Source organism: Gracilinanus agilis, chromosome 2 (assembly GCF_016433145.1).
Source record: "Gracilinanus agilis isolate LMUSP501 chromosome 2, AgileGrace, whole genome shotgun sequence".
Lineage (NCBI taxonomy): Eukaryota > Metazoa > Chordata > Mammalia > Didelphimorphia > Didelphidae > Gracilinanus > Gracilinanus agilis.
Window position 1 is genome coordinate 596200712 of NC_058131.1, and position 25709 is coordinate 596226420.

The 25709-nt window shown below is 37.9% G+C and overlaps 1 protein-coding gene across 1 annotated transcript in view; it reads left to right on the forward strand.

Moving 5' to 3' along the window:
* The window catches only part of AKAP13 (A-kinase anchoring protein 13), a 114059-nt gene that overhangs the window by 81269 nt on the left and 7081 nt on the right, over positions 1-25709 (forward strand). The window contains exons 11-25 of the mRNA XM_044665434.1: positions 836-902; positions 7775-7910; positions 9263-9373; positions 10023-10177; positions 12045-12295; positions 15500-15625; positions 15754-15871; positions 16168-16416; positions 19161-19237; positions 19780-19961; positions 20094-20176; positions 21248-21442; positions 22133-22297; positions 24556-24629; positions 25095-25139. Coding sequence (XP_044521369.1) covers positions 836-902; positions 7775-7910; positions 9263-9373; positions 10023-10177; positions 12045-12295; positions 15500-15625; positions 15754-15871; positions 16168-16416; positions 19161-19237; positions 19780-19961; positions 20094-20176; positions 21248-21442; positions 22133-22297; positions 24556-24629; positions 25095-25139 — 2034 coding nt within the window. The remainder of the gene's footprint in view (positions 1-835; positions 903-7774; positions 7911-9262; positions 9374-10022; positions 10178-12044; positions 12296-15499; positions 15626-15753; positions 15872-16167; positions 16417-19160; positions 19238-19779; positions 19962-20093; positions 20177-21247; positions 21443-22132; positions 22298-24555; positions 24630-25094; positions 25140-25709) is intronic.

Sequence of the window (25709 nt, forward strand, 5' to 3'; positions counted from 1 at the left end):
GAAGCTACCTTTATAAATGCAGGTCATTACCTTTTCTGCACTTTATAGTTTTGGAGAGTTGCCTAGATCACTAAGAGGTTGAAGATATTTGTCTAGCATCACATAACAGACTTGAACTCTCCTAGTTTCAACACCAGTTTTTGAAACATCTGTTATGTTATACTGCCTCTCGCAGGCTTATTTTATATGGTACAGGGTGGCATATTTTGGTGGAAATTATGAGTTAATGTTTTTTTGCAATTTCATTTGTATTCTAATTCCGTATATAATTATCTCCTTGTAGGGAAGCACTCTAGAGTTACCTGCACATACCCATGTCCACACCAGCAGTAGCAACACTGTGGTGATTCGTAGCTAAGACATTTTACCAGTGCTTGCCCAACCTGTGATGCAGTTATTGTTAAGTTTTCCTGGAAAATGATCACATAAATGAAAGACTCCAAAAAAAGGGTTCATAGAATCATAAATGTAGCATCAGAAGGATCTCAGAATTCACCTAGTCCTGTCTCCTCATTTTGCAGATAAGGGAACTAAGGTTTAGAGAGGTTAAGTAACTTGTCCAAGGCCACACAAAGTCAGATTTCCACCTCTACCTCCAAAGCTGGCCTTTTTCTGCTGAGCCACACTGAAACTTGGACACACTTTTTCTTGCCCAGGGATTTCTATTAGGTGTTGAACTGTTGAAAACGTTGGGTACAAATTTTTTAAAATATGATTCCTAAGGATTAATCTATTCGTTGATAGTTATCCTGAAACTTGCTATTAAAACAAAACCTAGGTGGAAAGTTTTCTTCCTTTCCTTTTTGGATGAATTGAATTCCATTATTTCTTCCAGCAACCTAAAGGAAATCTTCAGGCACATGACACTTCTTCACTACCCACAGTCATTATGAGAAATAAATGTAAGTAGCAAATAGCCTACTTCATGTTTCCTTTTCTTTTTCATAAACTGTTCCAGAATTACTACTTTGTATTGATCGTATTCATTCATTATAGCAATCAAGATGGGGCGGGGGGGGGGTGTTTTTTGTTTGCATTCATACTATGTGGTATATCTTACCTCTGAAATCTTGTGCTACTCATTGCTAATCCAGTGCTCAGGATTTTCAGAATGATGTCATAATTAGCTAGGCTGCCTCTGTATACCCTGTGAGAACTGTTTCTCTCCCTGACCAGTGAATACTCTTTGCCATTGACTTTTACTTCTGACCCAGTTTAAATAGTGTAGGAAGCCCATGGAGCATCCATGTTATTGAAGCTATTTCAGGAATTATTACAAAGCAGAAGATAATTCATTAGACATTTTGTGCATGTCACAAAATGTCATCAAACTTTTGAATGTTAATGAGACTTTGAAAGTCTTCAGTTACAAATATCAAAATTCAGGAGAAACTTTGAAATTCAGCAAAATCTTCATTTTGATTGAATAGTTAGAAAAATACATTGGTTAACACTTGATTTCTTATAGAAAGGAATAGTTTTATCCTTTGAGAGAAGGAATTCCAGTTGTCATACTTTAAAATAATCTGTTTAGGGAAAGGGAAAAAATAAACCAGATCAAATCATGATGGCAGAGTAAAAACAGGGACTCATCTGAGCTTTCCCAAATGCCCTCTAAATAACTTTATAGTGATGCCCCCAAAATGAATTCTGGAGCAGTAGAACCAACAAAAGGAGAAGTTGAAATAATTTTCCTGCCAAAGACAATTTAGAAGGTTGGCAGTTAAGGTCTGTCTCACTAGGGTGAGAGTAGAGCACAGCCCAGCATCATCTGCCCCAGAAGGCTGTAACCCAGCAAGCCAGCAGCAGACCTTGGGAGAGACAGAATTGGCAGCAGTGGCTTCTGGAGCTGTCAGCCTGGTCAAAAGGAGATTACAGGGGATCCTTTGCTGGCACTGGATACAGGACTTTCTTGCATTGCCCTATGTGTTTCCAGGTTGTAGTCTTAGGGCAAGGAGGAGCACTAGTAAGAAAGGAGGAACCTGGTCACAGTTCCAGGGTAGAAAAGAATGTTTATGGTCATTCATAGACAAAAACGCAGGCTAGAAGAGCATCTCTCCTTGGACTATATCACCTTGGAAGAACTGAAAAATCATAGACCCTCCAGAACTAACTCTGAAAACAGCAGCATGAAAAATCTAAAGCTTGAGCAGTGTCCCAGGAGCAGAACCACAATTCAATAGAAAGCTAAAAGTCACAACATAGACTGGGAAAATGAGCAAACAATAAACAAGACCTGTCCATAGAAAAGTAATATGGTGACAGAAAAGGTCAAAAGAAATTAAGAAGCAGACAACAAAGTCCAAACAGCCATTATATCCAAAACCTCAAAGAAAAGATATGAATTGTCTCAGACCTAAAAAGAATTCCTGAAAGATCTCAAAATGGATTTTTAAAGTCGCATAACAGAGGTAGAGGAAGTATTGGGAAAAGAAATATGTGACGCAAGAAAATCATGAAAAAAGAGCCAACAACTTGTTGATAGAGGCACCCCAAAATACTGAAGAAAATAACACCTTAAAAACCAAATAGACCAGGGGCAGCTGGGTAGCTCAGTGGATTGAGAGCCAGGCCTAGAGACGGGAGGTCCTAGGTTCAAATCTGGCCTCAGCCACTTCCCAGCTGTGTGACCCTGGGCAAGTCACTTGACCCCCATTGCCTACCCTTACCACTCTTCCACCTATAAGTCAACACACAGAAGTTAAGGGTTTAAAATAAAGAAAAAATTTTTAAAAAAATTTATTAAAAAAAAAAACAAAACAAATAGACCAGAGTAAAAGAGGCACAAAAATTCACTGAAGAACAGAACTCTTAAAAAAGTAGAATTGGCCAAATAGAAAAAGGAAGTTCAAAAGCTCACTGAAGAATTCTTTCAAAATTATAATTGGGCAAGTGGAAGCTAATGACTCTATGAGGCTCAAAAATCAAAAGAATGAAAAAAAAAATTGAAGAAAATGTGAAATTTCTCTTTGGAAAAAACAACTGACCTGTAAAGTAGATCTATGAGAGAGAATTTAAGAATTATTTGACTACACCATGTTGGAAAAGGGGCCAAGATGTCATATCACAAAAATTTATCAAAAACAAAACAAAACAAAAATCTGCCCTGATATTCTAGAACAGGAGGGTAAAATAGAAATGGAAACAATCCACTCATCACCTCCTGAAAGAGACACCAAAGTGAAAACTCTCAATAATATTATAACCAATTTCCAGAGCTTCCAGGTCAAGAAGAAAATAATGCAATCAGCCAAAAGTAAGTAATTCAGGTATTGAGGACCCACAGTCAGGATAACACAAGCTTTAGCAGCTTTTGCATTAAAGGATCAATGGACCTGGAATGTGATATTACAGAGAGCAAAAAAGCTAGGTTTACAATGAAAAATTCCTCACCCAATAAAAACAAGTATAGAAGGTAAGCTAGGCGACTCTAGAGAGTTAGCTCAGGAGATAGGAGGGTCTTGGTTTTAGATTAGGCCTCAGACACTTAGTAACTGTGTAGCCCTGGGCAAGTCACTTAACTTCCATTACCTAGCCTTTAATGCCTTAGTACCTGTACATAATATTGATTCTAAGATGAAAACTAAAGGGTTGTTGGGTTTTTTAAAATAAACACCAAGTATAATCCTTGAGGGAGTTGGTGGTGGTGGTGGTCGTGGTGAAGAGAATGGATATTTAATGACATAGAGGACTTTCAAGCATTTCTGATGAAAAAGAACAAAGCTGAATTTAAAAATTTGGCTTTGAAATACAAGACTTGAGAGAAGTATAAAAAAGTAAATAGGAAAGAGAAATCATAAGGGATTTCAAAAAAGTCAGATTGTTTACATTCCTACATGGGAAGGTGCTACTCATAACTTCTAGGAACTTTATCATTATAGGACATTTAGAGGGAGTATACATAGACAAAAGGCATGGGTGTGAGTTGACTATGATGGGATGATATCTAAACAAATAAAATTAAGGGTTGACAAAGAGAGATGCACTGGGAGAAGAGGGAAGGAAGAGGTTAGAATGGGGTAATTAATCTCATAAAAGATGTGAAAGAGCTTTTTTTACACTGGAAGAGAAGTTGGGCGGGAGGTGAGAGGCGAACAAAGCTTGAACCTTACTTTTCATTGGAATAGGTTCAAAGAGGGAATAACAGGCACACTCAGTTGAGTAAAGAAATCTATTTTACCTTGCAGAGAAGTGTAGGAGGTGAAAAGAATAAAAGAAGTGGGGAGCTGATAGAAGGGAAAGCAGATTTAAGGGGTCAGTGGTCAGAAGCAAAACATTTTTGAGGAGGGACAGAGTGAAAGGACAGAGAGAAGAATAAATGAGACAAATAAGATGGAGGGTGTAACAGTATTCATAAATGAAAAAATTTTATAGCAAGTTTTTCCTGATAAAGGCCTACTTTCTAAATATATAGAGAACTCGGTCAAATTTTCAAGAATACAAGTCATTCCCCAATTGAGAAATGGTCAGAGCACCTGAACTGGCAGTTTTCAGGTAAAGAAATCAAAGTTCTCTATTGTCATATGAAAAAGTGTTCTAATCCCTGTTGATTAGAGAAATGCAAAATAAAACAACTCCAAGTTACCACTTCACACCTATCAAAATGACTAATATGACAGGCAAGGAAAATGACAAATATTGGAATAGTTGTGGAAAAATCAAAACACTAAAGCTCTTGGTGGAGTTGTGAACTGATCTAACTGTTCTGGAGAGCAATTTGGAATTATGGTCAAAGGTATATTAAACTCTTTATACTCTTTGACCTACCCATACTACTACGAGGTTTGTATCCCCAAAAGATTCTTTTTAAGTGCTTGTGTACAAAAATCAATTGGAGAATGACTGAATAAGTTGTGATATATGATTTTTATGGAATACTATTGGGTTATAAGAATTAATGAACAGGATGCTTCCAGAAAAACCTAGGAAGGCTTATTTTAAATCATGCAAAGTGAAGTGAACAGAACCAGGAGAACAGTGTATATAATAGTAGTAATAATATACAATGATCAACTGTGAATAACTTAACTGTTCTCAGCAATACAGTGATCCAAGATAATTCCAAAGGATTAATGCTGGAAAATGCTGTCTACCTCTAGAGAGAAAATTAGTGGAATTTGAATGTGGATGAAAACTTTTTTTTTCCCACTATTTTTTTTTGTGGGGAGATGAGTATTTTCTTTCACAATATAATTAATATAGAAATATGTTTTGTATGTCTGCACATGTATTACATATGTCAAATTGCTTGCTTTCTCAAAGAGGGAGGAAGAGAATGTGGAACTCAAAAAAAATTTTTTTAAATGAATGTTAAAAACTTTTTACATGTAATCAGAAGAATTTAAAGATTTTAAAATTGAATTAACAAAAGATTGAACACCCTACTTAGTGCTAGCACTTTCAATCTTTTGTTAATCCAATTTAAAAGGTAGGCAAAGGAGAGTTAATCCTGTCTTCAGTCTCTAGTGAGATACTTAAGTTGGTTTTAACTCAGGATAGACAACAGAGTAAAGAGTTCTCTTTCACACCAAGTATGTAAATACTTATTTCCTTCCTTTCCTCCAATCTTTTAATTTTACAGATGAGTAAATGGAGGTCAATAGAGGTAAAGTGACCTCCCTCAGGTCACAGAGCTCTCATTAAATAGGGCCAAGACTAAATCCATGTCCCTACTATGTTACATTGATCAAATTTTTTCACTTTCCCAGATATGCATAATGCCATGATGAAATAGAATGCTAGGGGATGAACAATCTTCCCTCTCCTCTGATCCCCTCCCCTAGAGGCCAGTTAATTTCAACAGAAGTTCTGAGTTAGAAATTTGAAGAAAACAAAAGACCTGCGGGAGATCAGCTCTTGTACAGGCCAGAAATGAACCATAATGTAAGGAAACCTATATGGAAACTTCAGATTTACAAAATAAGTAAATTAGGGAATGATTTTGTAATCATCTTTTTAAATTCTTCATCATAGTTCTTTTAAACAAACTACCCTACTAACCTTTCTATTATACAAAACTTTAAAAGTAACAACTCTTGTCGAAAGCAAAAGCCCATTATATGTCATGCTCATCTCAGCACTTGCTAGTCACTTGATAAATTTTGCTAACTTAGCAGAAAGGCCTTGAAAATTCAGATAATCTCCAGAAATACTTTTGACTTACCCTCATGCTAATTCCCCGTCCAGATCTTCATGGTAATGCTAGATCTTCCTCTATGATGGCTCATTGCTTTTGAGACCTTTCTATCCATGCTCCCACCACTCTAAAACAGGCCCTCATTATTTAATGCTTGGGTTTTGCTATATCATCCTGAAAATCCTCATTATTGCATCTATTTCTCTAATCCATAGAGACTCAGTTTGATGCATTTGTGATCTCATCGATGTGGGCTCACCCCTTAGCAGAATAGAAGAAAGTTGCCCATCTGCACTTTCTCATTCTATGTGATATTTGTCCATGTCCTTCCATAAATCCTCTTTAAAGAATTTTATCTATCTTGCTGAAGGCCAGAGTAATTTCCTTTGGCATGTTATTTCCTTCACTTAAATATCTTCAGTGACCTTATATACCAACATATCAAGTCCAAATTCTTCCCTCTGCCTTTTAAGGTCTTCTATAATTAGAATCCTTATAAGAAATATTGACTTAAGTACCTACTATCTCCCCAATCCCTGTACTAGGCTATGTGGAAGTAAAGATGAAATAAGATACAGACATAATACTTAAGGAATATACAGTCTAATGGTGGGATAAGGCATATGTAAATAACTATGGTACACAAGAGAATTTTAAGTAAAGAAGAGAGGTCCAGAAAAGCAGTGTGAGAAATGTGAGATTTAGAAATAATTTCCAGCCGATAGAAGGTTTCATCAGTGAGTTAGAACCCAAGTTGAATCTTGAAGGAAAAGGAGAAATGCCAGGTGACAGTGAGAGGGTGGACCGCATTCAGAGAATGGGGACTGGGGAGGGCAGCATGTTCAAATTCATGGAAAAGAGAGTATTGAAGAATGGGAGAAGATGATATGTGATCTAATTTGTCTGTAATGTAGATAATGTGAAGTGGGGAGCAGTATGTGCTAAGGTAGAGATAGATAGTCAAAGGTGACTCCCCTTTTTCAAGACTGGATGACTTAGAAGATATGTGCTTTGCACATTTTGTTTAATAGATGCTTATTGATTAAACTGTAAAATGATATGGTTGGACTTGGTAAAACTCAAGTTCATTCCAGCTTGAAGAGGACATGAATTTATGAAAAATTTGAAAAGTTTTTAATCCTTTTATTGTTGACTTGGGAACAACCTGATGATCTCTATTCAGCTGAATAGCCTTTGATGTTTGATATGGGTCATAGATCAACAAATGTTTTAAAACACTCGCACTATGTTCAAGACATTGGTAGACAAGATTTAACCCTCTGATCAATACAGTGATCCATGATAATTTCAAAAGACTCATGATGAGAAAATGCTATCCGTCTCCAGAGAAATGGTGAACCTTTTAAGTGTGGGTTAAAGCATATTTTTCCTTTTATTTTGTGTGTGTGTGTGTGTGTTTTGCAACATGGCTAGCACAGAAATGTGTTTTGCATGACTTCACATGTATAATGGGTATCATATTGCTTGTTTTGTTAAAGAATGGCAGAGGGGCCAGATTTTGGTAGAGAATTTTGGAACTCAAAATTTTAAAATGTTTTAAAAAGAAAAGAAAGTTGAGATCATTTCAGTATAGCAATTAGATGATACATCCGATACAATGTTCCATTCTCCTTCCAGCTTCACAACCTAAGGAGCGCCCTCGTTCTGCAATCCTTGTACCTGATGAGACCTCTGTGGCTCCATTATTCCCTAACAGGCGGTCACAGCAGTGTGCTTCACTTTCCAAAAGTGTCTCTATACAGAATATTGCTGGGTAAGTTCAGATTTATGAATGGAACATTTGGCACCTGGATATAATCACTAAAAGCCTGGTGGACATATTCTGTTTTCACCATGAATTTTGTGATCAAAATTGTGTATAGTTGCTATGCTTACTGAGTGATAAACTAGTATACTAGGATAGAGCTACTTCCTTTGAGGAATTTTAGTTCTAAAAAAGATAGAATAGGTAAAAATATGGTCAACTATACCTATTAAAAATGAGGAATTTTGTTGTGAAATATAATCTTCATATTTTATCTGTAAATTCACTCTTATAACTAGCAATTTCTTCAGAGCAGTAGCCAAACAAAGATCATTGTAATTTTGTAAATGGATGTGGGGGGAAAGGGGGAAGAAATGATTCCAAGTTAGTAACCACCAAATCTCAAAACTCATCTAGGGCTAGATTTTCCACTTCTCTTGGCCCTTTACAATGTCCTGCACTCACTCCTCTAGAGAGAGAGCTTTGCCTCCACTGACATTTCAGGACTTGGCTGCATAGTAAATTAGCACAGGGTTGATTATGATGGTTGTTATGATGTGATGTGCAATGTTTACCTGTCTGCCCACCAAGAAAATAAGCCATTCACATTCAGGGCTCAAACATGCATCCCAGGGTAATGATTTTGGTTAAACTAGGCTTGGATCAACTCCTTGACTTAAGCATTAAAAATCTCTTGAAGACTCCACTTCCCTTAGCATCCATGCACCCATGCTGTTTAGTCTTTTGTCAGCTTTTTCCAAGTGGAGTGAGGGAGAAGCAACCAACTAGTCCTTATATTCTTAGCTTTAGAGTAGCATCATAAGAGTTTCCTTTTGAAATTCTAATCTTAAGATTTTCTTTGTTTTGTTGGGCAGAGATTTTTAAATGTCTTTAGAGTAGAGCCTATTTCCAAATGACCATTCTTGGTTTGAGTTAGAAATGATACAAGGCAACCCTATTTACAGCAAGTGTTTCAGAATATTTAGTCATTAGGAAGCAAAGATGAAAGGGATTCACAGTGGTTCCAGAAAGAGAGATTATTTCTAATATAGCTCATGGAAAGAAATTCTCTCATATGACTATGAAGAGAAATACTCTTGAGCCTCTTTTAAAAGTTGTGGGTGAAACATAGTTGAAAGGCTCATATTTTCTGTTTTGTCACATTCTTTTTCATTCTGTTTGTAGCCAGCATATATGTTGCTATACATTTCACTTGTGAATTGTTATTTTCAGTTATACATAGAGGGGGTTTGGCCCAACTGAAATGGTTTTGCAGTTAATTTTTCAAGTACTCACTTTTTGAAAGCAAGTTATAGTTTTTCCAAGAGTATTTGACATTGTTTGCTTCCTTTTGTCCTCAGAGTTGGCAATGATGAGAACATGGCAAACACCTGGAAATTCCTGTCCCATTCAACAGACTCTTTAAATAAAATCAGCAAGGTCAATGAGTCCACAGAATCTCTCACTGATGAAGGTAAGAGGATAGATATGGTTTACATCTCTTCATCTGCAGAGACATAGTGTAGTCCATTAGCTACTCTGCAAAAGCATGGAGTTAAGGCAAGTGTTGGTGAGAAGGAAATCTGCCTTCTTCCTCTGAGGAGGCCTATGAAACCTTATCCATAAAATATCAGACTTAGATTACATTGGTGGTCAGAAGATTCCTAGTTCTATCAAACATAAGTTATTGAGAAAGCCTTTGGATACCATAAAATACAAATGTTTTTCTTCTTTCAGTAGTTTGAACTATTTAGAAAAAACTTCTAGGCATGAAGTATCCTAGACACTTCCCTTTTTTCTTTATAATTTTATAAAGTTAAAAATAAGATGAATAAAATTATGGATTAATTACTGTTCATTTATGTGAACTTGTCTCCCTTGAAGCAAATTCTTATTAAATCATGACTATAAGTATGCCAAGAAATGCACTTTTCTAGTCCAAGGAAATTTATTCCAAAATTTCCCCCTTCCCTATCCTCCTTTTTATGCTGATGTTGAGAAAGTAAACCCAAAGTGTTAGGGACTTTAGAAAAAAGCCATAACACTAGGGTAAAACAGGCATCGTAGGCTTTTTAAAGTGTTCCTACCCTATTGATTCTGGTCATCAAATTCTACTTTTTTGGGGATAGGTACTGATATGAATGAAGGACAACTCATGGGAGATTTTGAAATGGATTCTAAACAACTGGAGGCGGAATCCTGGAGTCGGATTGTAGATAGCAAGTTTTTGAAACAACAAAAAAAGGATATAGTCAAGCGGCAAGAAGTGATTTATGGTGAGACTCTTCAGTATGCTATACAACTGTTATTTGGTTGAATTGTATGATCTTATCTAACTTTGAGGCGTAAAATATTACAGTGAGGACCTTTGGATCTTGTTTTTCACTGAATCTGTTATGGGTCTTGACTAGGAAACTTCTGGAATATTCTTTGTGTGTTAAAACATTACTGCATTATTGTTCTCATGCAAGTGATTTGGGGAAATGCCTGCTTTGAAAGTAGACTTTCTGTTCTTCAACTACTTTAGGTAACACTGAGCCTAGAGAAACTCAATCCACAACAGGAGACATTGCACCAGCAGCCAAGAAGGCTCAGGTTGTTTAACACTCAGAAGCAGTGATAGAGAGAATTTCAGATGACTTTTAGTTCAGTACAGGCTTATCATCTAAGCCACTGTCAGTCAAAAAAGAGAACATAGTGCAAAGAGGGGTGCATATGTTTTTTTAAAAGATACTTTCTTTTCCCAATTATATGTAATCACACTTTTCAACATACATTTTTTCAAATTATACGATCTAAATTGTTTCTCTTCCTCCCCCCCCCCTTTTTCCAAAGATGGTAAGCAATTTTATCAGGGTTATACAGGTATTACCATACAAAAGTCTACTTCCATATTGGTCATTGTTGTAAGAGAATACTCATATGAAACCAAAACCCCAAAATAAAACCACAATAAATAGTATGCTTTGATCTGCATCAGATTCCAACATTTTTTTTCTCTGAAGGTATATGGCATTCTCCATCATAAGTCCTTCAGAATTTTCTTGGATCTTGTGTTGCAGAGTAGCTAAGTCTTTCACAGTTGATCATCCCATAGCTCCAAATTGCCCTCTAGAATGGTTAGATCAGTTCACAACTTCACCATGAATGCATTAATGTCCCAATTTTGCTACATCTCCTTCAACATTTATCACTTTCCTTTTCTTTCATATTGGCCAATCTAATAGATAGGAGATGATACCTCCTCAAGATTGTTTTAATTTTCCTTTCTCTGATCAAGAGGGATTTAGAACATTTTTTTTATATGATCATTGATAGCTTTGATTTCTTCATCAGAAAATTGTTTGTTCATATCCTTTGACCATTTGTCAGTTGGGGAATGGCTTGCATTCTTATAAATCTGACTTGGGTTCTCTGTAAATTTGAGAAATTAGATCTTTATCTGTGAAATTTGTTATAAAATTTTTTCCCCAGTTTTTTGTTTTCCCTTCTAGATTTGGTTGTATTGGTTTTGTTTAAACAAAAACTTTTACATTTAATATAATTAACATTATTCATTTTATGTCTTGTAATGCTCTATCTCTTTTTTGGTCATAAAATTCTTTCCTTCTCCATAGATCTACCAGATAAACTATTATGTGTTTTAATTTATGGTGTCACTCTTTATGTCTAAATCTTTTATGTCTAAACCTCTTGATCTTATCTTAGAGAGTGAAATACTGGCATATAACCTCTTTACTGCTATATCGTTTTCCAGTTTTCTTAGCAATTTTTGTCAGATAGCGAATTCTTATTGCAAAAGCTAGACTCTTTGGGTTTTTCATATACTAGATTGCTATGGTCATTTACCCCCGTATGTTGCATTTCTAATCTTTTCCATTGATCTGCCATTCTATTTCTCAGCCAGTAGCAGACTGTTTTAATGATAACTGCTTTGTAATACAGTTTGAGATCTGGTACTGCTTGATCCATATGGTTTAAGTGGATAAGATTGAATTGGAGTTCAAATAGTAGTAAAAAAAAAATTTCCTCCCTCCCCTCCACAAAATGACATTTCTAGCATTTAATATAGTATGTCTGGGTCAGAGTAAGTGATAACTAAATGTTTATTGATTGACTAATGGATTGATTTCCCCTGCCTAGAATTGATGCAGACAGAATTACATCATATTCGCACTCTGAAGATCATGAGTGATGTGTATAGCCGAGGAATGATGACAGACCTGCTTTTTGAGCAGCAAATGGTAGAAAAACTGTTCCCTTGCTTAGACGAGCTCCTCAGTATTCACAGCCAGTTCTTTCAGAGAATTCTGGAAAGGAAGAAGGAATCCCTGGTGGAAAAAAGTGAAAGAAATTTTCTCATCAAGAGGATAGGAGATGTCCTTGTGAATCAGGTGAGTAGTAGGAAAGATATCGCATTCTTCTTGAGGCTCACTCTTCCAGTAGCCTAGTCATTGTGTGGAGTAATAAAGAAAAGTAGAAAGTGGGATAATTAAATATGCCCCAGGATATAAATCTTGTTTGCCTGTAACTTTACTTATTCAAGAATAAGATTGAATGAGAAAATGTCTACAAAATTCATCACAAGGCATATGATAATTGCTGGTGATATTTTCAAATGTAATGTGGATTCAGGCATCATTCTTCAGATGGAATGTGCTTAAAAATATTTGATATTTTAAAGTTATTTGCCTCCAAGATGCATTTACTGGGTTGCTTTAGATATGTACTTCTCCACAAATACTTTGTATTACTTGGGGAAAAAAAGCTCATCACCTAACATGATGCCTAGAACTTAGCCAGCTGTGTTCATTGTTCTACATGTACTTCTACATTTAGACTTTTTATGATGGAAAAGGCAAATTAGTACATTGACCAGGAATCAAGAGTTCTCACTTTTACTCCTTTGTCTGTCCTTTCAATCCTGTTATCACCTCTTTCCTTAGCTATTTCTTCCATCATTCAGGAGACATTTATTGAATACCAGCTGTGAATAGGGAGTTGTCCTCTCCTATCTTCAGATTCTGCCTCTCCACTCACTCTCTTTCCTGCTATCTAGTCACTGGTTTCCCCATACTGGAAAAAAAGCTTTCATTCAACCTTCCCAGTGCCCTCTGTTGCTTTCTCTCTTTTGCAATCAGATCCCTTCAAGAAAGAGCTAATGACTAACTGCCTTTTTTTCTTACTTATCCCTTGTTTTCTGACTTCCAACCCTGTCAACCCACTGGAGTATCACTCTTAAAGGCCATTAACAGACTACTAATCACCAAATTAAAAATTTAATCACCAGACTTTATCTTTCATTCCTTCCTTTAGCCCCCTCCTTTTTGAAACTTTTTACTTCCTTGGTTTTTTATTTCACAATGCTATCCTGGTTTTCTTCTTAACTCCATTCTTCCTTTGTCCCTTTGCTGACTCTTCTTCCTGCCCTCTCATCCTCTTAACTACTGGAATATTCCCCAAAATTCAGTCTTTGACTCTTCTGTTTTCTTACATGCCCTCTTTATATGAGCTCTCACCCTCCTAACCTCAGCTCTTACTACCTCTGCAAAGAAGTTCACATCTATACCTTTTGTACTCTAATTTTTCTCCTTCAGTTCTGTAGAACTTTGTGAAACATTTCCAACTGATAATAAGCAATTGTTTCAACCTCAAAAAAAAAAAAGCTGAATTTGGGAATGAAGGTAGCTCAGTGAATTTAGCATCAGGACTAGAGATGGAGGTCCTAGGTTGACCTCAGGAACTTCCTAGTTGTATGATCCAGGGCAAATCACTTAAATCCTATCGCCTAGCCCTTACCACTCTTCTGCCTTGGAGGAAAGGATTTTTATTAAAATAAATACACAAAAATAAACAATTTAAATTTTAAAAATTATTCTTAAGAAGGCAGAGCTTGTATCCTTCTATCACCATAAGAAACTAATTCCCTCCCTCAACTCCCTATTTTTGTTATTTTTACTAGATTCCTAGCAGACTTTGGAGTCTTGCAATTATCTTGGACTCTTCGGTTTTCTTAAGCTTCCCATAGTCAAGTAGCTCCTCTTTCCTTCAGCTAAATGTCTGTCAATCTTTCCCACATACATATCTTATGCTTTTTAATCTCTGCTTTTACCCATTTTGTCTCCATGGAGTATTCACTCTCTTAATTCCAAACACAAGGCCAAGTTTAAGAGCCTCTAGTATATGAAGCCTTCCCTGATCACACTAGATTACAGTATCTCTTAACTCCTTTCTCTCACCCCTACATGTACTTTATATTATCATTTAATTCTTCATGAAGCTCTACCACTAAATTCATCTTGTGACTTTAGCTGTCATGTAACTTCTCTGGGTCTCCATTTTCTCATCTATAAAATGGTAACATTGGACAAAATATATTGTCTGTAAGGTCCATTTATGTTAGTTTCTCTTTGCTATTCCCTAATAATCTCCTTAAAGACAAGGTTGTTGTTCAGTTATTCAATTATGTACAACTCTTCATGAACCCCATATGGGATTTTCTTGGCAGGATACTGGAGTGATTTGCCATTTCCTTTCCCAGTTTTATGCAGGCAGGGAGGGATTAAGTGACTTTCCCAGGATCACATAACTTGTAAGTATCTGAGGTCAGATTTGAACTCTGATCTTTCTGACTCCAGCCCCAGTACTCTTATCTACTTTGCTACCTAGCTGCATCCTGAGGACAGGAACCATATCTTATATCTCAGTGACTTCTAGCATCCATCAGAGTCACCTCTAATAGACAATAAATTTTTGTGATTTCACTATCAGTCCTAGATGATTTCCTAAGGGGAGGTGAGTAAATTGCTTAAATTCTTTCTGCCTTTATTTACTCCTATGTAAAATGGAGATTGTGAAACATACCTTCTTCCTCTGAAGAGTTTGTTGTAAGAATCAGTTATATACCCTCTCTCCAGTGTTCTGAAAACTTAGATAGCCACATGGTTGGCACAAGTGACATAAAAACTTATAATAATAAGATTTGCAAGATGCTTTCCTTGTGACAGCCTTGGTGAAGTAGATAGATAATGGAGGTGTCCTAGCTGAGGTTCTGCTGAGGGAGACACTTCCCTGTGGTTTCCCATCCATAAAGCATTCATTTCCCAATCCCCTCCTGCCCCAAACAACAGGCTCAGCAGATGCTTCTGTCTTCAAATGGAGCTTTTGATTCAGTCCAAATTCAGAAACACATTGGGGACAGTCATTGGGATTATTGGCTTCGTGTAGACAGGATAAACCTTTTGTCAGTGGAAATTCCTTCTGTTGGCTTTAATTGCCTTTTGTCTATACTAAATGGTTAAATGCTTCATCTGAGTGTCTCCAGAGTATGCCATTCTTTCCCAAATAACTTGTGTTTACTGCTAATGTAGGTTGACTTTTCATGGCCCTTGATAGTTTGCTATTGAGCAGAGCTAACCAACCTTTTCTCAGATAGCCTTATCTATAAGCAAATGGGAAGGTTTTTACATAATTATGATGATATTTATGGATGAGGTGAGAACATTGTCCCTCTCTATTCTGGTATCTGTTACTGAAACTTCTATTAGGTATTACAGTGTCTGACTCTGAGGATCGTCTTCTTTCTCTCCTCTTTGTAGTTTTCAGGTGAGAATGCAGAGCGCCTAAAGAAAACATATGGCAAATTTTGTGGTCAGCACAACCAATCTGTGAACTACTTCAAAGACCTTCACACTAAAGATAAGCGTTTTCAGGCTTTTGTAAAGGTGTGTACTTTCCCTTCTGTCATATAGTTATAAATGCATAAAATCCCACTGGATTAAAAATACCTAAGAGGATTGGGTTTTTTTTTTTTTGGTCATTATTTTAACTATAACTTTCTTTCCTTTTTCAGAAGAAAATGAGCAGTGCAGTTGTTAGGAGGTTGGGCATCCCAGAATGCATCTTACTTGTAACTCAGCGCATTACCAAATATCCAGTTTTGTTGCAAAGAATATTACAGTGTACCAAAGGTAACTTTCTCCATCTTCTTTGTCTTTTATTCTTGTGAATTGTTCGTGGTGTTTAGCATTCTCAGGAGAGCCACTCTTCAGTCTTTTCTTTTCCTTAAGTCCATATTCTCTAGATAACTTAAAGCTTAGTTGTGCTTGAAAGGTTTTGTCTATTTAAAAGGTAGGTAGTAGAAATAAAAATAAAAAAGGATCACCAGTTGTTAATATACTTCTTTGTGGTTCCAGAGGTGTGGTTGGTGGATTAAGAAGATAAGATTAAGAAAATGAAATCAAATCTCCTCCTTTTTTCTCTTAAGAAAATGACTTAGAACAGGAAGATCTAGCCCATTCACTCAGCCTGGTGAAGGATGTGATTGGAGCAGTGGACAGCAAAGTTGCAAATTATGAAAAGAAAGTTCGTCTTAATGAAATTTACACCAAGACTGACAGCAAGTCAATTATGAGGATGAAGAGTGGACAGATGTTTGCCAAGGAAGATTTGAAACGAAAAAAGCTTGTTCGAGATGGGAGTCTTTCCCTGAGAAATTCAGCAGGGAGGTTGAAAGGTGAGACATCACAAAAACATGTGTGTTTGACAAAGATAGATTGTGCTAAGAGGATAGAGAAGTCCCAAAGCCACCTTTTAGAAGCCTGTGTGCTGTCTTTTCTTCTTTTCCTTCATATGGATCATATCTGGCAGACATGCTTAGGCATTTATGCGTTAGGCTAAAAACAAAATCAAAATAGCAAATGTCGTTCACTTGTAGGTACTGAACCATATGCCATTTCCATTTTCTCCTCCAAAAGTCTTTGACTTGCTCAGCTATAGTAAGTGACCATGTCTGACATGACAGCTTTTTTCTTTTTCTTCTGTGTGTGTTTGTGTGTGTCTAAGTAAAATTATATTCAAAGACCAAATCATAACATAGATGTGTTTATAATTTATATGTATGATTTTAATATGGTCTTTGAAAATGTAGGCCTGTTTGCTCAGAGAACCGTCATAAATTAGAGTCAGTATATCTCATGTATTTAGGCAAGACACATTAAACACAATTATTACATTAAAAAAATAAAAAATACATAAAATAAGTTGGCTGAAGTGCTTGTTGACCTCAAGTGTAAAAAAATGATCCTTGAAACTCCTTGCCGGCAATCCTCAGGGAGAATTTTAAAAAATAACTCACACTGTAGAGCACTAGGTTCCAAAGTGTTTTATTTATATCCTGTATTAGAAAAGTTGCCCTTTATAGAATGAGTCAAGAAGGCAGGGGTTCAAATTCTGCCCCTTACACTAATTTAATCATGTGTGGTGTTGTCATTCATTGTTCAGTCATTTCAGTCATGTCTAACTTTTTAAAAATAATCTCATTTGGGGTTTTTTTTTTTGGCATATGACACTGGAGTGATTTGCTATTTTCTTATTTAGCTCATTTTACATAGGAGGAAACTGAGGCAAAGAGGATTAAATGATTTGCCCAGTGTCACATAGATAAGTAAGTGTTTGAGGGTAGATTCTAACTTCGGTCTTTGTATCTCCAGACCTGACAATCTATCCACATTACCACCCTAGCTTCCCTGTAACAGTAATTGACAACATAGCTCCATTAGGACACTGCTGACAGTATCTTGGAAAAATCTCAGTCTGACACATCTAGAATTTAAGAAAATAGTTGTTTTTTAGAGCTGAAAGGTACTATCTTCTTTAAGTCTTCATTTTAATTTTCCATACTGATCCATAGAGAGGTTAAGGGATTTGCCAGATACCCAGTAAGTTGCATAGAATTAAAACAAGAACCTAATTTTCATGATTCCTACTTCTCTCTCCTTTCCAGTATTTTAAAGTATGACTTTGTCTGCTTTGGAACCATCTAGGAAGTAGAGTTTCCTAGAGTTGCCATTTCAAACTACACCTTTATTTTCCTTCATTTAAAACAAGTTATTTTTCTTCTTTGCTAAAAAGAAAAAATAAATAAATGGATCCCAGTTGCTTTAGTTTCAGTTATTTTTAGGCCAAGAATAAGATGACAGCAAGTTTTCAGACCTGAATTCTAGAGGAGAGAGAGGAGTTGATGTGATGTCCCTCCTCCCAAAGCCAACTTATGCCAAGAACAGTTAGTACTGTGCACTCTCTAGAATAAAGGGTGGATTTGTTTTTCTCTATTCCATTTACACTCATGATATAAACCTCAGGACACAGTGGAATTGAGGCCTCCTTTATTTCAGATTTTTTGGCACCTGGATTATTTAAAACAAAACCAGAAAAGGACCAGTTTATGTTGTAACTAATGTTATGTGTGGAAAATTACTGTGGTCTGGGCTGAAAAAAATTAGATCTCTCTAGGTGTTTAGGAAGCAGAGGCCCTGACACCTCTTTTTTTAAGTGCTTTCATTTGAATTTCATGGGAAGGAAAAAGGGATTCCAGACATTTAGGAGAGTAATGATTATAGGATTCCAGGCCCTTTGGATAAAGTATGTCTTCAGAGGAAAGTGGTATCTATTGACCTAAGCTCCTTTCCAAAAAGAATCAGTTTACCATTGGTAATGACCTGTTGTGGGCTGATCCACTAGGTCACATTAGATAGCAAATCTCTAAAAGTTTTGGCCCTGCCACTGGACAAACTTTTGAAAATGTGCTTGTGGAATTTCTCTTCCCTACACAGAGAAAAATTATAGCCCCAGATAGAGATATTGAGATGCACTTTTTTTCCCCTAAAATAAAGAGTCACATCTGTATTCACAGCATGTAGAGGTCAAGTTATTAGGTGCTGGAGTGGAGGCAAGAGACATAGTGGATGTGGTGATTCTTGTTGCAGTTGTGTTAACTTTGAGGGAAGTATTGTTTATTCTCATTAACTGCACATTAAGGGGTGAAAGAGAATGCTTTTATTTCACTGAATTTCCTTTTTGCCAGCATTCCTTCTCTCTGCCCATACTTTTTCTCCAGAGGCTAAAATCTAGACCTGACAGAAATTATCTTTGAGTAACATTATAAACAACATAGAGACTCTCATTTTTAATTTCAAATGTGTGGAGGGGCCATCCTGATCCTTTTTAAAATGTTCTTTACAACATCTCTTTCTAGATTTGCTCTAGTACTGGAGCCTTTCCAACTAAGGAAACCTTTTAAATGTATCTTTAGGAAGCAGGTATTGAATTTGTATCCTAGAGGATTTTAGATGTAGAACTGTCTTATAGTGATCTCAGGTCATCATTTATAATCCTGGATTATGTTGCTAAATAAATCTTCCTGTGCTCTGCTCTTAAGTGACTATTTTCTTTTTCCTCTTCTCTTCACCTGCGCTTTAGAGGTCCAGGCAGTTCTACTCACTGACATTCTGGTTTTCCTTCAAGAAAAAGACCAGAAGTATGTCTTTGCATCACTGGTAAGCTGAAAATGTTTTCTTTACATATGTGCTTTTTCTAATGTATTATTTCAGCCTCATTAGATATTGACTTCACATAGTATTTTTCCCACTCCTTCAAATTAATTAATCCAGGATATTTTTTGGATCCTATTATTTAGCTTTAGATACTTACCCATTTTTCTAGTGAAAAATGTATCTGAAACTATTCCCTTACAAACCTTTGACTTTATTCCATGTCTTTCCACCCAAATTCATTTTTGGAACTGCTCACCAAAGTCAAAAGAATACTCATTGTGTCTTCCTGGGAGGGTTTGTGACATAAAAATGTTACTGTAATTTTTCTAACCATATATTATAATGTTCACCAACGGCAATATTTTCTTCTGTTTGATTAAACTATAATTTAATTGTGAATAGATCCTTGAAGATTCTAGCTTTGGGGGAGGGGGGGAATGAAACCAAATAAATACTCTAAGGATAGCAATTAGATCACAGCTATACCTAAAAGTTGTGGTACTTTGAATACCTTTTCTTACCCCTTCTTTGCTCCTCTTTCTAAGGACCAGAAATCAACAGTGATCTCGTTAAAGAAGTTGATCGTACGAGAAGTGGCCCATGAAGAGAAGGGTTTATTCCTCATCAGCATGGGAATGAAGGATCCAGAGATGGTTGAAGTCCATGCCAGCTCTAAGGAGGAACGGAACAGTTGGATTCAAATCATTCAAGATACTATCAATGCCCTGTAAGTTCGAGATCAGAGAGTATCATTCCTGTTCCTCATAATGCTTCTTTGTGGCCTTTTTTATGATCAGCTTGGCAGTAACCAGGGTAACTCACACCATGTCCCTCTGACCTGGTTGTTGTTTTTTTAAAGGAACAGAGATGAAGATGAAGGAATCCCCAGTGAAAATGAAGAAGAAAAGAAAATGTTGGATGCCAAGGCAAGAGAATTAAAAGGTAAAGTTATAGGAAAAAGGTCAAGGCCCCGTGGGGATTCTGAGGGCTGGAGGGATTGGAATGGATGCTGCCTCCACTTGTCAGCTGTTCTTTCACTGCTCTGAAATGTCTGGCCAACAGTCAAATGTGGGTAATAAATGGAGAAACCAGGATGGAGCCAACATGTTCTCTAAACATTAAGAAAGGCTTCTGAAGAATTGTACCTGCAGGGGGCAGCTGGGTGGCTCAGAGGATTGAGAGAGCCAGGCCTTGAGAGAGGAGGTCCCAGGTTCAAATGTGGCCTCAGACACTTTCTGTTTGTATGATCCTGAAAATCACTTCACCCTCCATTGCCTATCCCTTACTGCTCTTCTGCCTTGGAACCAATATATAATATCAGTTCTAAGATGGAAGGTAAGGGGTTAAGCAAATAAAAAGAATTATCCCAGTGGTAGGGCAGCATCCTCTGCCTGACTGGCCACTCCATTGCTTGTTTTTCTTTATTATTATTAGGGAAGGGGAGGGGCACCAGACTAGAGGTCACCTGACTGGGATCTGAGAAGGGGAAGCAAAGGAAGGAATATACAGTGGATTCAGAAAAGACCCCTGGCCAACCAGTACCAGGAGAGGGTTTGGTGCTGTTAGAGTCAGGGAGCACTTGGACCCACTTTGTGGTTCCCCAGAAACCCCGCAGGAGAGTCCTGATGGCAGAATCATGCCTTTGACTTGCAGTTCTGGGGTGGCACCCTGGTGGCCCGCATCTCAAAGGACTTAGCGTCTACAGTCCCAACAGCCGCCGGCGGGCGCCACGTCGTGTTGGCAGTCCCCACGCAGACCAGGGCCAACCCCGTTCTGTTTTAATCAGAAAGTAAGAGATAGACAAAAGGCAGCCAAGAGAGGGAAGCCAGCCTGGGCCATGGGGAAAGACTGGCCTTTCTGTCAGAAAAGCTGGGGCTGCTCGGGCAGCATCTGTGGCCGTCCCGACATGTCTGGGACTTCTTCCTAAAGGGCCACTGGGTGGCAGCGCCGCCTCGAGGAAGCTGCTGCCTGCTCTCTGGCTCTTCCTCAGAATCTACCCCTGTGTCCTTGCAGAGCAACTCCAGCAGAAAGATCAGCAGATCTTAGTTCTGTTGGAGGAAAAGGAGATGATTTTCCGGGACATGACAGACTGCGGCGCCCCTCTGTCAGAGGACAGTTCCCCAACGCACAGCTCCAGGGTGCTCTTCAGATCCAACACCGAGGAGGTGCCCAAGGGAGGGCCCATCATGAAGAGTGCCATCAGCGAGGGTAGGTGGTGCCCCCCTCCGGCCTCTCCTGTCGCGCCCCCACATGCCCCATCACGAGGGTCTAAGGGATTTCTAGAGATCGTTCTACAGAGACTTCTTAGGGGCTCCCTGTGCCGGACACCATAGCAGGCACTAGAAAAACAGGGAAAAAGTGAGATAGTCCTCTGGGAGCAGCTTCTAAAACGTGCATTTGTGTGTCTGTGTCTGTACCTGATACATGCGCATATATGTATGAATGGATAGACATGCAACATAGACCGTGCTTTGGGGGGAGGGTGCCTCCCAAGCTACATGCAGAGCCGGGGTGCTTAACTTTTTGTCACGAGACCCCTTTGTCAGTACTTCTGGGTGTATTACCTAAATTCATAGTGGAAGGACATGCTAGGTTTCCAGTAGAAGTGATAGAGAACGAAAATGTTGTTTCCCGTCTAAGTTCATGAACCCTGAAATCTCTTTATGAACCTATCTGGACCCCAAGTTAAGAATCCCTGATGAAGGGGTAGCATTGGAACAGACTCTAGAAGGAACTGAGGAGTTCCTAGAGGCCGAAGGGCAAAGGGAGTGCACTCGGGCATGGAGATGGGAGATACCGTGTCCAGCAGGAGTGTTCGCTCCCATGTCTTGAGGCCTCTCATCTTCGTGAGCTCCCTCTGGGTGAGGAAGGGTAACGGTGTCCCTTTTCACTTTTCAGTGGAGATGCTCCAGGGCTTGGTGAGTGGCAGCCTAGGGGGCACCCTCGGGCAGTCCGTCAGTAGCACCCTGGAGCCAGAAGGAGGACCGGTGGGACCTGTCTCCTTACCCCGGAGGGCAGAAACCTTCGGAGGGTTTGACAGCCACCAGATGAATGCCTCCAAAGGTGAGTGCATCAGACACTGGGTTCCCTTATGGGCAGTCTGCTGCCTAGTCACACCCCTGACATAGAGTTCCTGTCAACCAGCACAGGCCCCTTGCCATGGTGGGATTCCTCATTATTAGGGACAGGGGAGCAAAAGCCTTGGTCCTTGGAAAAAACTATTCAGAACTCAGAAATAGAAAAAAGGTGAAAAGTGGTTTTAAATGGGGGTAGTTCGCAGGTGCTGATCTAACAGAAAAAAGATGGAAAATGGTTTTAAATGGGGGTAGTTTGCAGGTGCTGATCTAACAACTGGCTTTTAGACAGCCATCACAAAATATCTCATGTTCTTTCATTTTACTTTATTATAAGAATTGGAAGTTCTGCCACTTAGAGATTTATTTAGATAACCCAACAACTGAGAAGGGTGGGGGAATGGGGTGCTAATCTCTACCTTTCATTCACATGTTAGCATAAATTAGTTTGATCCAGCTGTTTCCTTTCTGACATCTACTTAGTTATACCAAAGGAGTAGGGAGTTACAATTTGGGGAAGATGGAAGGTAGAAAGTTTTGAGCAATAGAGTATACTTTGTGGGCAGACCTAGTGGGGCAGGTGGGAAAACTCCACTTTGAAACCTGGGTACCTGAGGAGAGAGGAACATTTAAGAGCTGGGAGAGGGAGAGAGAAAGGGAGATGGGAGGGTGCCAAAAACAAACTTCGCCTATTTCAAAATTTTGCCTAGGGCCAGTCCTGCACCCAAGAAAGGGGGAGGAAACACTTCTCCTCCTAACGCACTGTCATGGCCCCCTGCTCCCAGGACCCAGAATTCAGGCTAGTACTATATTGGCGCTATAGTTTAGCTACATTATGGGTTAAATAGGATTTTGTGGGCTAGCCTAGAAATCTGACCATGATCTTTAACATTGGTTCTGTGGGAAAATGTGTTCTGAGTCCTAAAAAGCTGAATCACAAATGAAATTTTGGGAACACAACCTGGTCATAAAGTTAGGGACTGCCTGTATATGTGTGGATGTATGTACATGTATATATGGTGGAGTGGGGCAGAGACTATACATGTATGTCTATGCATATGCACTTATCCCCCCCATAGGGGTCCTTTGGATTAAATGGGTTTTCATTTGTGTTATGTCTCCTCCTGACATTTTTTTATCCTGGTCTTAATAATGAATTAAAATTCTGTCATCTGATTTTTATACAGATTAATATATGAAGCCTATTTCTTTCCTTTGTTCTTTCCTTCCCTCCCTCCCTCTTTCCTTCCTTTTCTCTCTCTCTTTTCTCTCCTTCCCCCCCACATTCTCTCTTTCCATACCCCTGTTTCTCTTCAGGTTTCACCGATCACATTATTATCTTGATCTCAGATACATTCTTTCCAACTAGTATATTCCACTTTTCCCCAGTAGTCCTGGTCCCTTCATCTGTGGCTTTGGGAGAAAGATGTACTTACTCAAGTAGATAATGAGAGGAATTGGTTGGATTTACGAATACTGCAAAGATGCATGTGATTCAAGTATTTTGCCAACTCCTGGCTATTCTTGGTACACCTCACTTCTAAAAGACTCCCATTTTTTTGTTGTTTTGTTTTGTTCTCATGAGCAAAAAGTAAAGGCAATGTCATGTATTTGACTCAAGCTGTAAACCTGTCAAAGAAGAGGTAGTCTGCCAACCTATGTCAGTAATTTCTGTCATGTTGTTTCGAATCTATCCTAATGCCTACATAAGTTGATACCTTGAGAGATATGCACCATAGGGGAAAGGAACTTCTTGTGCTTGTAGGTTCTCATGTTTCTAAATAAAGTGTCAAACTTAATTTTGAGAGAGATGCCTCATTTTAAAATACTAAATTATAGTAGCTGAGGGGAGAATAAGGCTCAGATTCAGCCATGAATGTTTGGGAGTTACCTTTACATCTATGAAGGGACCTAGATTTGTAAAGACTTTTTTTTCCCTTGCCCTCTCTGCACTCCTAACCATAGCTAGTACCTCTTGTCAGGATCCTACCTGGCTCCAGGAGGAAAGGAATTTTCTAGGAAGTCTTCCATCTGGCAAAAGCAAAAGGGAAAGAGTTAGTATTTTGATGTATTCCTCAGTTAAATAAATTCCTCCTTCCAGTTCATTGTCATTGGGAAGAATAATGTGAAATTGGCCACTTTTCATTAAATGGTTTCTGTTATATGTTATTGATAAAAGTTCTATTATGATATGTTCTATATGCTAACCTGGACTTGGCAAATTCCATTTCACTTTATTTATTTAAGGTGGTGGTGAGAAGGAAGATGGAGATGATGGCCAGGATCTTCGGAGGACAGAATCAGATAGTGGTCTAAAAAAGGTACTCCCATGTAATAAAACTATATTTCTTCCATGACTTTTGCCCTTTAAAACCATTGGATTTGGAAGCTTGGTTATTTTTACTCTTAATAGTAATTCTTTTTGAAAAGTAAAATATATTAAGAATATAAACATTTTGACTACTCTACTCCTACCTTTTAAATAATCTTATTGCTTACTTCTTATTTCTGCATGCCAAACTCTGTTTTCCCCTTGGAACTTCTCTGTCATGAAGATGAACATTTAAAATCTTCTGTGGCACCTCTCACTTCTCACCATCACAGATCAGTTTCAATTCATTCTCAATGTGGCACCAGATTTTCTTCTAAGTAGAAAGTATTTTTCAGATGTAGAGACAACAGTAGTTCTTCTTGCGAAAAAGAAAATAAAAGGCCATTATACAACTGTAAAATATATTGACCATTTTAAAAAATCTCTCCATTTTATATCTTGTTATATTTTATAGGGTGGAAATGCTAACGTGGTATTTGTGTTGAAAAGAAACAGCGAGGTAAGGATATTCTACACCCTTTTAGAAGCAGGATACATTTTTCTTTGTTAGGTTGAAATCTTCCTCTTTTCTAAATTAGTTTTATTTACTATCAATATACAGATTCCTAACTATAACTCTTAAATTTGTAGCATGTAAATAAATAGTCCTTCTATTTTACTGTTTCCTATTCTACTTTACTTGCCCCTTAGTTCCACAATACCCCATTGGCATCTTTGTAGGAAGCCTAGGTGAAAAATGGTACCTCTGTTCTTGAGAGGCCATTTACTTGATATTAATTCTTTTTAAGTGACATATAAAGTGTTCTTAATGGGTTTTCCTCAGACCAAAGACTAGATCACAAACCTGCTATTAGAAATGAAAATCTGAGATACTGAGCATTTGAATTAAATTAAACTTTATATCCCACAAAAAGCCCAAATTTAGGGTTTGTGTTTATGGGGAAGGGGATGCAGAGAGGAATTATTTTAGTGCTCCTTTCCCATTAATCATATATTTTAAAATATGAAGCAGCCACACTTTCTCTCAGGTAGGGTTTCTTATTTGGATACTATTTATTTCATCACTGAT